The sequence below is a fragment of the Alligator mississippiensis genome, chromosome 5 (assembly GCF_030867095.1).
Source record: "Alligator mississippiensis isolate rAllMis1 chromosome 5, rAllMis1, whole genome shotgun sequence".
Taxonomy (NCBI): domain Eukaryota; kingdom Metazoa; phylum Chordata; order Crocodylia; family Alligatoridae; genus Alligator; species Alligator mississippiensis.
The window spans coordinates 184,723,876-184,740,335 of NC_081828.1; the positions used below are offsets into that span (position 1 = coordinate 184,723,876).

The 16,460-nt window shown below is 39.3% G+C and overlaps 1 protein-coding gene across 3 annotated transcripts in view; it reads right to left on the reverse strand.

The window, feature by feature from the left end:
• Nucleotides 1–16,460, reverse strand: part of NEBL (nebulette) — a 486,921-nt gene that overhangs the window by 152,237 nt on the left and 318,224 nt on the right. Inside the window, exons 4-6 of one of the 3 annotated variants that reach the window (XM_059729063.1) lie at nt 8,623–8,671; nt 7,382–7,462; nt 7,230–7,301 (exon numbers count right to left, since the gene is read on the reverse strand). The exons of the other annotated variants lie outside the window; for them this stretch is intronic. Of the exons in view, the coding sequence (XP_059585046.1) occupies nt 7,230–7,301; nt 7,382–7,453 (144 nt within the window). The 5' untranslated portion in view covers nt 7,454–7,462; nt 8,623–8,671. The remainder of the gene's footprint in view (nt 1–7,229; nt 7,302–7,381; nt 7,463–8,622; nt 8,672–16,460) is intronic. 3 annotated transcript variants of the gene reach the window in all.

The following is a 16,460-nucleotide window of genomic DNA, read 5'->3' on the forward strand; positions in this document are numbered from 1 at the left end:
CAGGGTTACTGGGGCCTCATTATGTAATTTGTACCTGTTCCAGGAACACTCCAGGACCTTGTAGAATCACAGTGGTTCCCAGGCCTCTGGAAGCATTGGGCAGTATGTACTACCAGAGTTGCAGAAGGTTCCCTGTAAAATATTCCATGAAGCAGGCTGATTTGGTGTCTTCCCCAGCAGCTGGTTTGCAAATCTGGCTCATGTACTTGACTGAGAGGAACAGCAGGATATCCAGCATTCCTGGGAACCTACCACAAGGATAGGTTAGTGCAGCCCATCCGAACAAGATATGGTGTATTGACCATTGCACTCAGTTCCCTGCAGCACCAGCCCTTTTTTAAGTCATGGTGAGCCACTAACTCAATATATTCCCCCTTCACTCCTACAGCTGCCCTTCTTTCCCATTTCCAATTATTCCTGATGGGATTGTGTGTGTGTGTGTGTGTGTTAGCACACGTGTGTTTTCCTTTAAAATACAGGCAGGCATTCCCTCCGTAGGGAACTGGCACTGGGCCTGGGGGTACTGCAATACCTGGCCAGCAGTGGGAGGGACAGAACCAGCTACTATATTTCATCTTAGCCAACAAGGTTGAAAGGCTGATAGGAACCTACTATAGGGATATGTTACTGCAGCTTATCCAAATAAATACATGGCAGTGCCCACTGTGCTCAGTCCCCATTCGTGCTGTTTCCAAGTCATGGTGAGCCACTATACTGAATACATTTCAACTTCCTCTTCACTCCCACACCTGAGCTGCACCTTTCTTTCCCATTTCCAGTGAGCACTGTTTTTAAGCAGCCTTAAATGTTTGGCAAACAACACCTAATGGGGCCCCAGACAATTCAACCAGAACACCCCATTCTTGTTGCATATGATTAATGTGGCCCTACCCTCCATGTAGTGGAGCCAGACAAGGTTGCCCTGTGCCTCATCTGCATAGAAATTTTTGGACGATCCCATGACTTGTGAAAAACCCCTGGTTCCAATCATGAATGGGGGGCTAAATACCACATGGATCCTTTGTGGGGAGTATCTGGAGTACCCACACATACTGAGTAGTGCTACAATATGGGGACTCTTATGACTTCAAATGCCATTGACTTGGTTGGGGCCCAGCCAAATAAACTATATGTTAAATCATGAGCCTTTTGACTTTGGACTAACATAATGAATAGTTTGTACTGTATATGAGTAATATAAGTAGGTAGAACAGTGCTGCTTAAAAGTGCGTTTATATCTGTGCTAAAAAGGGTAAAAAGTTTCAAGAAAGGTAAAACACATCAATTCTGGATGAAATAAGTCTATGGGTACCCACAGTAATTTGCCTATATGCAGATTACTACAGGCACATTTATTTCAAAGCCAATGTTTTCAAAATTGCTCCTTGCTTCCAGACAAGGTTCTTTGGGTGAATCTGATATCTACACCCCTCCTCACTTCCATGCATTCAGGAAGAGTGCAGTCTGACATTAAAATGGGAGGGAGGGGCTCAAAAGGCAAGTGACTACTTGACTCCCCCCCCACACCCAGATCTTTTTTTCATTACTGTAAGAGGACGTGGGAAGAGGAAAAATTGAAGGCAAACCTCCAATAGTTAGAGTCTATACCTGGAAAATTATAACAAATTTATACATTTTCCATATATATAATCTAATCACCAGGGGGAAGGGGGGAAGTCAACTTATATTCAGGGTCATTTTGTATTTGAGTAAATATGGTAACACTCAAAGCCATTTTATAAAAATGTATAATTTTCTGTATCATTATGGATTTTACCATAGGTTCTTTGTAGCAAAAAGCAATTTCAATTTAACAGTTTTTTTGCACCTCTTTACACAAACTCACACACTTTCAGACTCAAACAACCTCAGATATAACCACAGATGTGTACATTAGAAAAGTTTCAAAAGAATCTGAACAAAGCAAACCATTGTGCTCCAACCCAAGCCATCAATAAAGTAAAAGATAGCCTCATTTATTTCATGAATTTTGGTTCAAATGTCCTGCTAAAGTGTGCATAGTCTTTTATAATTAGGTCACATATTCAACCATGGTTTAGGTAATTGTACAAGTGCACATTTTTCTATGCAAACTCAGTGACCTGTTTTTTCTGTAGTTTGTAGCATTGAATTCTCTTTCTTAATAAATCAGCTTCTTGTAAAAGAATATGACTGAATCTTATAACTCAAAACTGAAACAGGTTTCTGTTGAAGTTAATGCGAGTCTTTAACTTCAACACAATTGATTTCAAAGGGAGTTGGATTGGGCCCTTAAGGAATTATTACTACTGTAATTGTTTCCCTTTTAAAAATACAGTTTCAATGTGCATGTAAATAGGAAACCTTTCAATTTTGTGAATAAATTTCTCTGTACTTAGAGTATAGCCATCTTTGCAAAATATTTGTGCCATTTAGTTAAATGCAAGCAAATGCATGTCTGCAAACATATGTCTAACTTTAAAAGTCTGTCCTTAAATCTAGAAATTAATTATTTACGTTCTAGAATTATGTAAAGCTGGGTTGTCAACAGCAAGGATTATACCCAGTACTTCTGGATTAAAACCCATGAGACTGACATAAAAGAGCTATAGCAGGTTCATCAACCTTATTATTTGTATTGGCATAGCTACTAGTGCCCCTGATCATTGGACATAAAATTCCTGTGATCCCAGTTGCAGTTATATTATCATCTGTCAGGGGCCTAGAAGCCCAGACATGGGCCAGGATCCCATTCTGTAAGGTTCTGTACAAAATTAAAAGACAAATTCCTGCCCCAAACTGCTTACAACATAAGGTAAGAGGTAAGAGACTGATTCTGGAAGATAGGGGAACTAAAAGGCTAGGGACAGACATTATATATAAATGAACAGATGTTCAGTGTACCTAAACCAGTTTGAAAATGGCTGAAACTGGTTTGAGATAAACATGGTTGAGTGTAGTATCAGACAACTGATTTGGCTCAAATCAGTTTATGCAATGTTTGTCCCAGACCCCTTGCTGGTTTAAGATAAATCAGACTCCTCCAGCATCTCAGCACACTCTCTGGGCTGGGCAGGGCTCTCCGCTCCACAGCAGGGCTGGCTCCACCCCTCTGCTCCCTTACTGCAGCTCCCCTCCTCCCCCTCACCACTCCCTTCTAAGCAGGAATTCCCCCCTCCCCTCTGCCTTGCTGAGGAGTTGTCTGTGTATTAGCTAGTAGACCACATGGTGGCTACAGTCCGTGCTGAATCAACAGGTATAATCAACAGGCAGAAACAACAGGTAGCTGGTAATATGTCTCTGTTATTTCTTAAAGGGGTGACAAACACTGTTATCAGTTGCCTGCTGGGCTAATCAGAGTATCCTGCCAGGGCCTGGCCATGTACCCCCCCAACCCGAGCTCAGTGCTATGGAAGGAAGGGAGAGCTGCTCTAGCACACCCTGGCTTCTAGCCTGAGCCACTGCAGGCACATGCCTGCATTTCTGAGAAGTCTGTCTGTTTATAAAACTGATTTAGCTTAGCCACCCTGCAAAGATTGAATCAATTCAGGCTCAGGCTTTTTGGATGTCTGTCCCTAGTCAAAGAAACAATGATATAATACCAGTCAGCATGACAGGCAAGGGTCTCAGACAACCATCATAACATTTTGTTTTAGGAATCAAAAGAATTTCCTAATGCTACCCTAGAATAAGTTTTAAGAGTTAGGGTCTTTAAAGTGCCATCCTAAGTAACGTGGATTACTTCCTTGGCTGGGGATAGTGTATAAGTGTGCTACACATTCAAACAAAAATGACTGGACCAATTCTTTTTTAACCTTGTGTCAAGATCTAATCTTAACATTCAGTTGACGGCAAACAGATGCTGAATCAGGCAGAACTACAATTTAGACTAAAGGATGAGCACAATTAGAATAAATAGCACTATTTTCAAAGTGAATTTGCTGCAAGTTGCAAAGAAACACTGGTAACATAAACATATGAACTTCATTATCATGATTTAAGAGATAAGGTATTTCACTTTTTACAAAAAGGAGTGTGATGCTTTCCTTAATGATATTTTTAGTTGTGTAACAGCTTCTTTCACTCTTTACAACAGCATTAAGAACATTTGTATAGCAGAATGAAAATAGAAGAAGAGATAATAAAATACAAATAAAAACAAATGAAATGGGTCTAACTTAAATGTGGAAAAGAAAGGGACAGGAAAAGAAGGTGATGCTTATGCCAATCAAAGTAATAATTTTGAAAATATCTAAAAAGATGTAATTTAGTAGGGAAAGATTAAATGAGATAATCAGTGTGGAGTAAAGGATGAAAACACAGGCACCATGAGCAAGCACCTGCCAATTTCAGATGTAATAGTGGGAACCCTTTAACAGCACATGACACATGAACCATAGGTACATCATAATAGAAAATTCAGAAAGGACTGCAATAGGCTTTAAAAATCATAACACCAGGTTACAGTTAGACTGCAAAGAATGCATACTGAGCACAGAATAGTTATAACATCCCAAGCCATGAGCAACCCTGATGCTGAACTCTGATGGAGTAGCTGCACTGGCAGCTTTGCAAAGAGAGGCACAATAATCCAGTTGCCTGGGCACAAGGACACATGCACTGTTACAAGGTCATCCAAGGGAAAACTAAGTCATATAAAGCCATTATATACATATGTATAACACACACACAAGCATGGCAGTTTTTTCAGTCACAAATTTACTCATTGTCAGATGAATACAGTCATTCATCTGTATATTTACATGATTAAATGCTCCTCCATAAACAGTCTTGCAAACAAAACATAGCCTATGCAAAAGATCACGGAGAAGTAGATACAGAGGGCTACAAATATGGTGGAACAACTAGCAAAGTGGAACATGCAAGCCATATGCATACACATACCACATACCCATTCCTGCTATGCATTGAGCATTATTTCCAAACTTAACACTTCCTGAATGAAATAATATCAATCTAACCCTCACAGTGACATGCATCCACTGTAACTGAAGGAAGCCTGAAGAGGTTCTGCCACCATTTCTGAAAAGTGTGGAGGTAGGGTAGATTTTAACTCTTGGGTACACTAATCCTGCTGAAATTTCAAATGTAGATTTCTTGGAAGAAATTGTACCATTCTTGACCTGATCAAATGTCCATTGAACTGGTGGAAATGCACTCAGTGATTTCAGAAAGAATTGGATCAGCCCAGAAAGTGGGTTCCGTTTGGTATGTTAACAAGGTGAATTCTATTTGAAATTATATTTGTTCTGGACCATTACACATTACTATCACTTCAAAAGCATAAGTGGCACAGTTACTTTAGGCTTCACAAACCTCAGGGAAAATCTGGCATGTGCTTCTAGACTGAATGCATCACTCTTGCAGCAAAAGCCAGGTCTGTGAATCATTACAAGGTTGAGAGACCCCAACTGAACTCAGTTATTCACCTTAGCTTCTAACGCCATACAGAGCAAGAGAGAACAGTACAGCTACAGTATTTATCAATTATCAGCAGCAACCAGCACCAAAACCTAGAGACATATATTCTTTTTTAATTAAAACAAATAATTTACTACCACTTTTCAGAGGGTTTTGTTTTAGCATGGGAAAAGGGAGTTGTTTTTAAAATAGAAATTATAGAAAAAAGTGGGATAGGAAAATTAAATGTTTTTCAGGTTAGCTTAATGCTTCATCTTTACTTTCTCTTTGGCTTGTATGTGATTTGACAAGCATTTATGACATATGCTGTTCATTTCCAAAATCAATACATAGATAACCATCAATATCATTGATAAAAGTATAAATAACCTGTACTCCCTCTCAAAATACCTTAAGGTTATTCAGTAATGATTTTACCAGCCTCTGATAAGACTGTATTCAATATTCAGCAGACGGTCATACAAAGATTTAAGTATTACCAGACAGCCCACAGACTAGAAAAGTTTTAATCTTGTCAAGTTATAATCCCTACCCAGCATGGTAGTGTCTAAGCATTCCATATACACTACCATTCAATCAGATATTTGTTATTTCTTGATAAACAGTAATGAATTTCCTGCACCCACTGAAGTCCTCTTTTTGCATATTTTAATATCAGAAAGATAATACACTTAATAGCTTTGACTAATAAAACCCCAAGACTAATCTAGCCCTCACTTTACAGTCCTACAAATGAACTTCCAAATGTCTTAGTCCAGGAGTAGCTGGAAAAAGCATTTTTTCATGCAAGTCTCCATCTCACCAGCAACGGGTTGCCAGCTGCCAGTCTCCATCTTAAATAGACCATGAAGGAGACAAGTCACTCTAACTGCTGCTAATTAAAAACAGCTCCCCAGTTAGTGTGCAGTGGCAAAGCTCTTTCTGGAGCACACATTTCAACAAAAGACAGAAAAGCAAATAAAATGTAAACCTTAGCCAAAAAAAAGTTTACATTTCTTCATTAATATGAGATAGCTCTATTTGCTTCATCAGCTAAGAATCTACTCCAAGCTGTTTATTCCCTGGGAACATATATAGTAGATTTCTATACTAGTTTTAAGTTAAGAACTTTAATTAAACAGTCTTAAAAGATACTCTAACATTTTAATAGCATTTCCCCATATATAAAGGTCAAGAATAATATGCCAAACAGTTCAGCAGTTTTATCACATAACAAAGGTATTTAATGTTATCTATTGAGATTTAGTCCAATACATACCATGCAGAATGGCTCCCAGTTCACTTTTGAGTGAGAAATATAATGTGCTTGTTTTAACTTATAATATATTAAAGGGTTCAGGGTATGATTACCCAATGTATAACATTGTCTTTTTCCCATACCACAGTAGAGATCAGCAGAGACATTCTCACTGCAGACCTCCTCTCATTTTCAGACAAGGAATTGCTGCCAGAATGTCCTCTATAAAACAACCTGAATTTTGCAACACCCTCCATGTTGGCATTAAGCTCCTGCATTTTTTTGGTTTTTCATGATTGATGTGAAGCTCAGGCTTTTTTCTCAGGCTATTGAGGAAAATATGTGGTGAAGGTGAGAGGGAATGGGAGACGGGCTGTATATAAGCCACCTTGTTCTATTATATTATGCTGTGTTTTTATACATAGGACAGACATTCAGAGTACTGGATGGACATTAGCAGCTACGTTGTAAAAATTTGAACAAAAATAATAATACAAAAACTGAAATTCTGGATTCTGAACAAAAAATAAATATTACACCTTCAAAAGAAAGGAATGAAAATAAAACTTACATCACTTATCAGTTCAGTGCATCTTTTAGCCAATTCCATGTTTCTGTCCTCAATAACAGGCTTACAGAATACCTAAAAAGAAACCAAAAACTGAACTGAAATAGTAGAGAGAAAAATAAGCACTTTCACAAAAGTGATCAACTACCACTAACCTTTTCTTCTTCCTCATCTTCCTCCTCCTCACTCTCACCCACCCTGAAATCCTGAATGACAGCCACTCTCATTTTTATATACTAGAAGAAACGCAATAAAACAACATTTAAAAAAAAGTCAAGAGCTGTAACAATCAGTTTCCATTCTTCAGTGTGCGTGAGACCTATGCTCTTCTTGCGTCCTGCACTGAGCTTAACCTTCACAGAGCTTCTTCCTTATTTAGGCAGCACTTGATGGTCTTTATCTGAACAATTCAGTATGAGTGAACTGAAAGACATTACAAATGGCCTTGCTAGCTATCACTCTCAGCAGAGCTAATGCTTTCCTACAGATAAAGTATAATTAAATGACCTAGTCAAGTCAACTATTTTTAAATGTCAAAGAATATATTTAATTAAAATACTACCATTCAGTAACTTCATAACAGAGGTGATTTAATGAAATTAACTGGCCTAAAAGGATGATGTGGATCCTAGGATTATGGGAGAACTGCCCAGTTGTAATATTTTAGATAACACGGACTCCAAAGCCATGATCACATTACTTCTCTACTCCATCCAAATAAGGCATACCCAGGAATGACTTGTTCTACTGGAAAACCAGAATAGTGTGTTTCTGGACAATTCACTTTTAATTTTAAGAATGCAAATATAGCCTGCAACAAATGTAAATTTTGGTACAGCTTCCAGAAAAACTGTTTCATATTAATCATGCATAAATTCATTAATACTCAATACAGTACAATAAAGTAAAGTAAAACACATGCATACATAAATACATGTGCAAATACACATAACCACTCCAGAAGAAAATATAATATAATTTTCTTATGGACCTATATATCATTAATAATCAAAAACTGAAATGATTTGTAGCCTCAGAAATAACACTTTCTGTATCAAGTCACTTGATGCATGATGATGCATATGCCACTGGAAAATGGGAAAAATTCCCATTTAAAATAAACCAGGATATATTATAAGGCTAATTGGATTACTTTTTTTTTTTTTTAATAGAACTTTCCCTCTGTAATTCTAACGTATGCATTTTCCTCTTATTACAAATAAAATGAGGTCATGACTTTGGAGTGTTCCCAGACAATTCTAAGAACACTCCCATCCATGAAAAACCTCTAGGTTTCACATTCGTATTCTGAATAAAGCCCATAGCTATATAGAAAACGTAAGAGATGTAGGTATATAATAAATATCTTTTTAAAATGACTGAAAAGTATTTGTACCTAACATACAACGTCTCCATTGCCTGCCACTTGAAACAGATGCACCTCACTAAAAAAAGAAAAGAAAAGAAAAGATTTAAAGGACAAGGGACGGACATAGCATTTACGAATCAGTAAAAATATTCATTAAAGTCATTTGAAGTATTTATTGAAGGGGCAAATAACAATGGCTCTTAACCTACTGGAATCCTGAAAGAGAATTTCCCTATGTATTTATAATATTCAAGGTTTCTTTCTGCTGTTTAGTAGATAAGTTCCAAATTGTCAAGAGCAAACAAACATTGTTGGTTCCAAAACCAAGACATGGAAGGTCCAATTTGCACAGGTATTTCATAGTTAAGTAAGGCTGGAAAGGATCTCAAGAGATCATCTAGTCCAACCAAGGAACAAACCTGCAAATTTGGTGTTAGCACCACACTGTAACCAACCAACCTATCTAAACTATGCCATTTACAGAAACTGAGTAACTTAGATCGATTCTGCCTTGGGCTTTTTGAATGTTGATACCTACCCTTAAGGTCCAAGAAATTCTGATTCAGAGGCTGTATCCTTAACTCCTGTGCTCAATAGGTACTTATGGCCTTTTCCACCAAGAATTTGTCCAATCCCTATTTGAAACTGGCTAAACTATCAGCTTCCACAACATCTGGTGGCAAGAGTTCCGCAATTTAAGGACACGCTGTGTGAAAAAGAACTTCCTTTTGTTAGTTTTAAATTTACTACCTATTATTTTCATTTTATGACCCCTAATTCTTGTATTGAGATAGATAGTAAATAATAAATCTCTATTTACCTTCTCTTCACCATTTAGTCTTTTGTAAACTCTTATCAGGCCCCCCTTCAAGTGCCTGGTATATAAGCATTATGGTATTTAACATTCTTACATACTAGTGGTCAATGTTTTTTCCCAGTGGACAGATGCAATAGTAATTACATATTCATTGTGATTTTCACATAATGCTTTTCCATATCAAGATCATCCCCCTTTTTTTTCCTTTTTAGTATAATCACTAATTGATTTACTTGCATTCATTCATTCTAATTTTTGCAAGGCTATGCTGTGCTCCCAGACAAACTTCTGTACACCACATATCAAGGGATCATGGAAGGGTTCCCAGAGCTCATTATATAAAGGAAATAGATGCCAAAGTTACATTTTCTGAGGGAGTAGTAGAGAAAATCAGTTTCCTTCAGGGTCATGGTCAATTAGAAGTTTAACTTATTTCTAATAAGATATGATCAGCAAGTGGAAAAATGGTAGATGTAAAAGAAAAATATCTACATGAATATCTCAGTAGCAAACAACAAACCAGAGATGTTAAATCTAATGTGAATGAAGCTGTAATTAAACCCTGCCACTGTTTACTCTATCACTAAAGGGATCATAACAAATGTTTTAGTACAGCATATTTTAACCACAAAAAACCTGCACTCACCAAAACCTTCAGATGTGTGCCTATGCTAAAAAATAAAAAGGAAACACTGCACCATAAACGCTAGGATCTAATAGACAGCCAGACTTCCTGGCAGAAAGTCATCAAAGCTTTAGTATAATTCAACAGCAATAGGACTTAAAAAAAAAACAAACCACCGTTTACCCTTGTACACCATTAATCCACATGCACAAAACATTTTTTTATATATTTGTAATCCTTCTGCCAGGCACCAGTTGACAGCAACAAGAGCTAGGTTCAATTTTGGGGTACTAAAGATATTTTACCTCGGCTTCAGCCCCACCCAGACCACCTGGAAAACACTAAATAAATTACTAGAGTGTCCCACATAAACAAAAAAAACCCTCCTCACAAGCAGTATAAACACAAACATCCAAATTTATTACCAAAAATAAAACAACACAAAAGAAAACATTAAATATAATTTTAAAACACTATTAAATATAAAGCAAAGCCTATAGGTGGCACCCTCTTGGGGGAGGCTTCACCCATACCCAGGCAGTCTGGGACATGGGGCTGTCCAATGGGTAGTTCCTGGGGCCTGTGTCCCTATATATGCCCTGTAGCAATAGGCTGGAGAGCGGGGCCCACACCAGAGAGTCCTACGAGCTGCTCTTTGGGTTCACCACACCATGGGGAGCTACTTGGGAGTGTGGGTCCTTCTGCATTGCAAGGGGCTCCACTGCTCCTGGAGAGGTGGTAAAGCACCAACTTCCACTTCTGCATGGTGGCTTTGAGAGGCAGTTTTCATCAGCATACCACACCCCAAAATCCCTAGTCCCAATCCCAGTTTTGCTGGGCAGGAAACTGCAAAAGAATTTAGTAAATGTCAGGCCTATCTTGGCTTAGGCCTGAACTACAACTAGCGCCCAACCACACCGCTTGATTGGGACATAAACTACGAAAGGGATGAAAGAAGGCCCAGGCCTATCTTGCTGGGCCTGGACTGGACAACAAAAAGCCATCCAGGCCTATACTGCACTGAGGCCTGGATCAACAAGAAGTGCCAGGTCTCACCCTGGCTCAAACCGTGCCAGGCTTTACCCTGGCCCAAATCTGCCAGCCAAACATACAGCTGGGGTTCAGCCACACAGCTAAGCTGAAACGCAAGAGCTGTGAAACAGCAAAATAGGCCAGGCCTATGGCTATAGCCTGGACATCCAGTCTCAGCTGTACCACTATGCTGAGACACTACAATTCCCAAACACAGGGGCCAATAACTGCCAAGACTCATTCCTGGGCAGTTTGTTCCAGGGATTAATACCCCCATGGCATTAACCCATTTAAGTAAAAAAAAGGGGAAAGGAAGAGGAAATAAGAATCTCAGACTCCGAGACAGATGTTCTCTCCCTGTACCTGAGGCTTTCCTATCCTGTAGCTTTTGCTTGCCTCTCTAGTGAAAAGGTGGTGGAGTCCTCCATAGGGAACAGATTTTCTGGCTCCCAGTTCAGCTGTGCAGTTCTCAGCAGCCCCAGGAGAAAGAGCTAGAAACCTTAGTTGAGTTGCTCTTATATACCTTGTGTGACATCCCCCTAGCCTTGTCCAATTAGGGAGTGCCACAGTCCAGTATCTTTCTTACTCATCTGCCTGGAGGATCTTCTGCTTCCTCTGGCCAATGAGGCCAGAGGGTTTTACATATTTTGCCCAGATACAGGACCATCTTGCCCACATAAAACACATCAATAAAGGTAAGAAATGGAAGCATGGGTGCAAGGTACTTGAACAGAACAGCGTCATGATGAATATGCAACACCCACACCCACACAATACACAACTCAGTGTGTGGGTGTTGCATATTCATCATGACGCTGTTCTGTTCAAGTACCTTGCACCCATGCTTCCAATTGTTACCTGTATTGATTATAAACAATCAATACCTTTATTGATTGTAAAAAAAAGTTATTTTTATTTTAGCAAGCTAATTATATGCCATGCTATTAAAAGTTATTTGCGAACATCCAAAAACTAAGAACCATTATTTGTCTACTTGTCCATTCAATATTTCTTGCCAAAGATTTTGGTTCAACTGTCTGGCACCAGCATTCCCTCTAACCTGTGTGGCAAGTGCAGCTGCACAGCCACACACACCACACAGCTTAGAGAGAACGCTGTCTGGCACCTTACCAAAACACTGCTGCTCTATCAGATATAGCCATTTAAAAAACATAGATAGGGATTACGTAGCAAAGAAAGTAAAATCATGAGTTCTGTGCATCAGAAGAGCTGGGCTCAAATTAGTTTGCAAATAAAAATTAGTTTGGTGGTCTCATTTTTGCCCCTAATACACAAAGCAGTTTATCGCATTTACTCTCTCAGCTCCGTAAAAGAGCCAAAGATAGCACCAATTTGACAAACTTGTTCATTAGACTCCCTAAGCTAGCTCTAGCAATGTCCCCAAATATCTCTGGGTTGAAGGCACTGCAACACACAACACTACTTCACAGAACAGTAACATTTAAGCTTGCCCAAGAGAGGGCATCTGAAATGACAGAACTCTCAGTTCAGTATCTCTCACAGGAGAGACCCCAGGACTTAAGTGGCAGGGGTGTTGCTGGTTAAAGATGAAAGTACTTCTTTTGAATTGCCTACAGAAAATTTTACAGCACAGTAGCAATACTCTGAGCAGATCACAAGTATTGTAGGAGTTTGCAATTCTTAGCTGAAAAACTCAGTATGAAAAGATAGAGTTTTACTTCAGCAACTCTCTTGATTTCATTGGGTATCTAATTCAAAATCAACCCACTGATTTATCTGAAATGACTGTGCCATTTTAACGTTTATTCTCATGGGCTAAGGTACACAGCAGTGAAATAAGGGAAATTTATTCAGCACCGCAGCTGGGGATTTGGGAGGATTTTTTTTTTTTTAAAGAGTGTACAAGTACATGGTAAGCACTGAGATTGAACTGCTTTTTACTTATAGAAAGACCATTCTATCAGACTGGCAGTTATCAACAACACTGCAAAAATGTCATGGCTATGCTATCAGCACAATAATCAAAAATGGAAGGGAAGCCCTTTGAATTGCATTCCTAGGACTTTTAGTTCCTTTAACATATCAGGAATACAACACAAATTAATATTAATGAAATAAATATTATCCTATTTAGATAAAGTACAACTATACCCTTGTATCTGTCAGATGATTAAATTGCAAGTTTTCAATAAGAGCATAAGAAACATAAAATTGTCTTGTGCCTTTGAGCTAACACTGTTTATAATTTTTATAAATTTCTCTGAAAGTTTTTAATAAATATCTTATTAAATCAGTGGGTATTGGGACTCTATTTCTAGAGATACATTCCTAATATTTTTTTAAAATGTCTGGTCTCTGAATCATGGAAAATCCATTTAATACATTTCCAGGAGACTAAATATCACTCTCCAGTTCCAAAAGCACATTGGCCATGCATATATTCACAGTACCAGTGACTAGCTCAATGGAACCCCAGTGTCACTTAGGGTGTATTTAAGCACTGCCATAATAAAAATGATAAAGAAGAATTAAATAAGGCAGATAGAGCAATCAAGAATACCAGATTTTAGCACCAGTGTGGCATAACATTAATTTGCCCCTTCCACACTGATCTACATTTCTAAGGGCTGAAATGTCTAGCAGTATTTTATGGCTGGGGGGTGGAGAGGGGGGTTGTTTTTTAATAACATCTGAAGCTACTTTAGAAATACGTCACAGAAGAGAAAATTGTTCAGGTAGTTTCAGGTTCACGTATTAATACTGAATTTGAAGAAAAAAATCACACATTTCTTTTAATTTTGAAAAAACTGAAATATTTAGTTTCAATATATTTTAAATGAAATATTTTGATTTTTCATTTAGAAAGGACATCTAAAAATTACCTACAAAATAATAATAATAATATAAATTATAATTATAAATACACATCATTTAAAGCTTTAAAAAGCTTCAAATACAACACATTTTGGTCATCCCAAAGCACTTTTTTTTCAGTTTTCTTTTCAACAAGTATCTCCCCCTGCCAGTTTTTAGGCAAAAAAATGAAAAGTCAGTTATTGACAGAGCTCTCATTACTATTTAATCTCCCGATGTAATGCTTATAACCATCTACTCCACTGTACCTAGGATATTTGCAATGTTTCCTTTACTTACCTGCCATAGTAAAGACCCATTTCACTTCAGCCAAATGACTGAATGGGTGCTGAAGCTCACAAAGCCTAAACAGCCCTTACCAAATACCTGTATTCCTGGTAAGCTACCAATACCTCAGAGATTTGGAGAGTCATAGCACTAAGCAACTAAAACATATCAATAAAGGTGCACGTGTGATATGTGGTGCTCCAGACCTGTCTGTGGGGCTGCAAACCACATGCACCGCATATATAGGAGTTTGCTGCACTGCTAATTTGCAATGTGGCATGGACTGGAAGGTCCTACTGTCAAACCCATGCCTCAGAAAAGCAGGGTGGCGCACATGGCATCAGCATGCACCACCCGAAACCAGAGCCTGGCCAGCCAGAGCCATGCTCTGGCTCCTGGCCAGGCTCCACACGCCAGATTGCCAGCACTGGAGACACAGGAAGCCCCCATGAAATCAGGTGAGGCTGCTGGGGCCAGTCCAGGCACTGGCTCCAGACTCCTCTACCCCAACCAGGGCAACATGCTGCACGCCAGAGCATGTGTGCACAAGCATTCCCTGGGGACAAGTAGCAGCAACACAACTATGCGGCACTGCTATCTGTCCCTGGTGAAACGCATGTGAGCGCTCATCTGGACATGGCCATAGGGTCTCTCTTATGGCTCCACAGATCTGAAACATTTTTCACCATGTCTCTCAGGCTAGGTACAGATGTCTAAAAAGCCCCAGGTGGAAGTGTTCTAAGTATTGCACTTTACACAAAGTGCCCTTGGGTCAGGTCATATCCACATGGCAGAGTTCCTCTACCCCCAGCCTCCATTTCTTGGTGCAGCAAAGAGCCAAGTGTGGCTCTGAGCTGCAGCTCTCAGGAGGCTGGGACAGGGGAGGGAATAGAGTCCCCTTGCCATGTGAGCCCAGTCTAGTGTGCCCCCTCACAACCCTCAGCCATCAAGCTGGGGGCCTGCACAGTAGGGTGGCTCCATTCCCCAGCCCTCACCCAGTTGCACAGGGAGGAGACAGAGCATTTTCTGTCTCCTCTCTGTGGCAGCCTAGGAGCTGGGGCTGGCCCGGAGCAGATAAGCACCAGCCAAAGCTAGCATGCCACCCAGGGAGGGACCCCTAGGATGCTGGTGTAATGTGATCTAACTTAAGTCTCAAGGGGATCTGGCACAAAAGTTCAATAGAGTGCTCTAACCTAACGTGCATTAGACTGATACTACGTCTATCCATATCTAACTTAGACCAGGACCTGACATTTTTTAAGTGGTCTATGTATGGTGAATATCTCTTCAGTTACAGGTATAGAACACATTGTTTATCACGTGGTAAGTGTAACGTATGTATCTGGCCTCAGTTACGACAGCATCCTGTTCTCTGTTCCTAGAAAATGAAATTTTACCATTCCCTGCATGGACCCATATTAATTCAAAATGCTGATGTAAAGAGTATATTCCTAGCCCATCACTATAACTGTCACTCTCTCTTTCATCCATTTAGTGCTCCCCCCTTCACTATCATCCCAAACACAGGCTGCTTATCTTCACTTCCAACATATTTTTCAGCCTATTTCTCATTCACTATTAAGCTTGATTTTGACCCCCAACCGATTCCAGTCTCCACTGTCCACTTATTCAATTTTTAAATGAGCACTTTCAAATTTTTACCTAAGTGTCCCCCCATACATAGGCTTGAAAGAAATTCCTCAAAAAAAAAAATCAAAACCATTTCTTTGTTCTCCTTCAAATCTCTTCTTAAAACTTGTTGGCGATGGCCAAAAAACAAAACAAATAAAAAAAATTGATATTTAGCTGCTGGTGTGCTGAGAATAGTATGAGCTAACATAATCTGGTTTAGATTCCCTGCATTTTAGAAAAGAAAGAATTAACTGCCATTCAGGATCCCTGCTTTACGTATTTTTTCTAAATTTACAGACTGGGCATTGTAGCAGGCTGTGCCCAGCTGCTGATGGAGAAAGCTAATTGCAGGCCTGCCCAGAGGACTGGGCCAGCTAATGTGAATAATTGGCTGGCCCAAAGGAAGTTAAAAAGCTTGCAGGGAAAGGAGCTAGGGAGGGAGACAAAGTGAGACAGAGCAAGAGAGGTACCAGGCTAGCAATAGCAGAACTGAGCCAGAGTACTCTTTTAGGCTAGGGACAGACCTTCAAAAAGCCTGAGCCTGAATTGATTCAATCTTTGCAGGTCAGTCTAACCTGGCTAGGCTGAATTGGTTTGAAACCAGACAGACATTCTCCCTGGACTGAGGAAATTCAG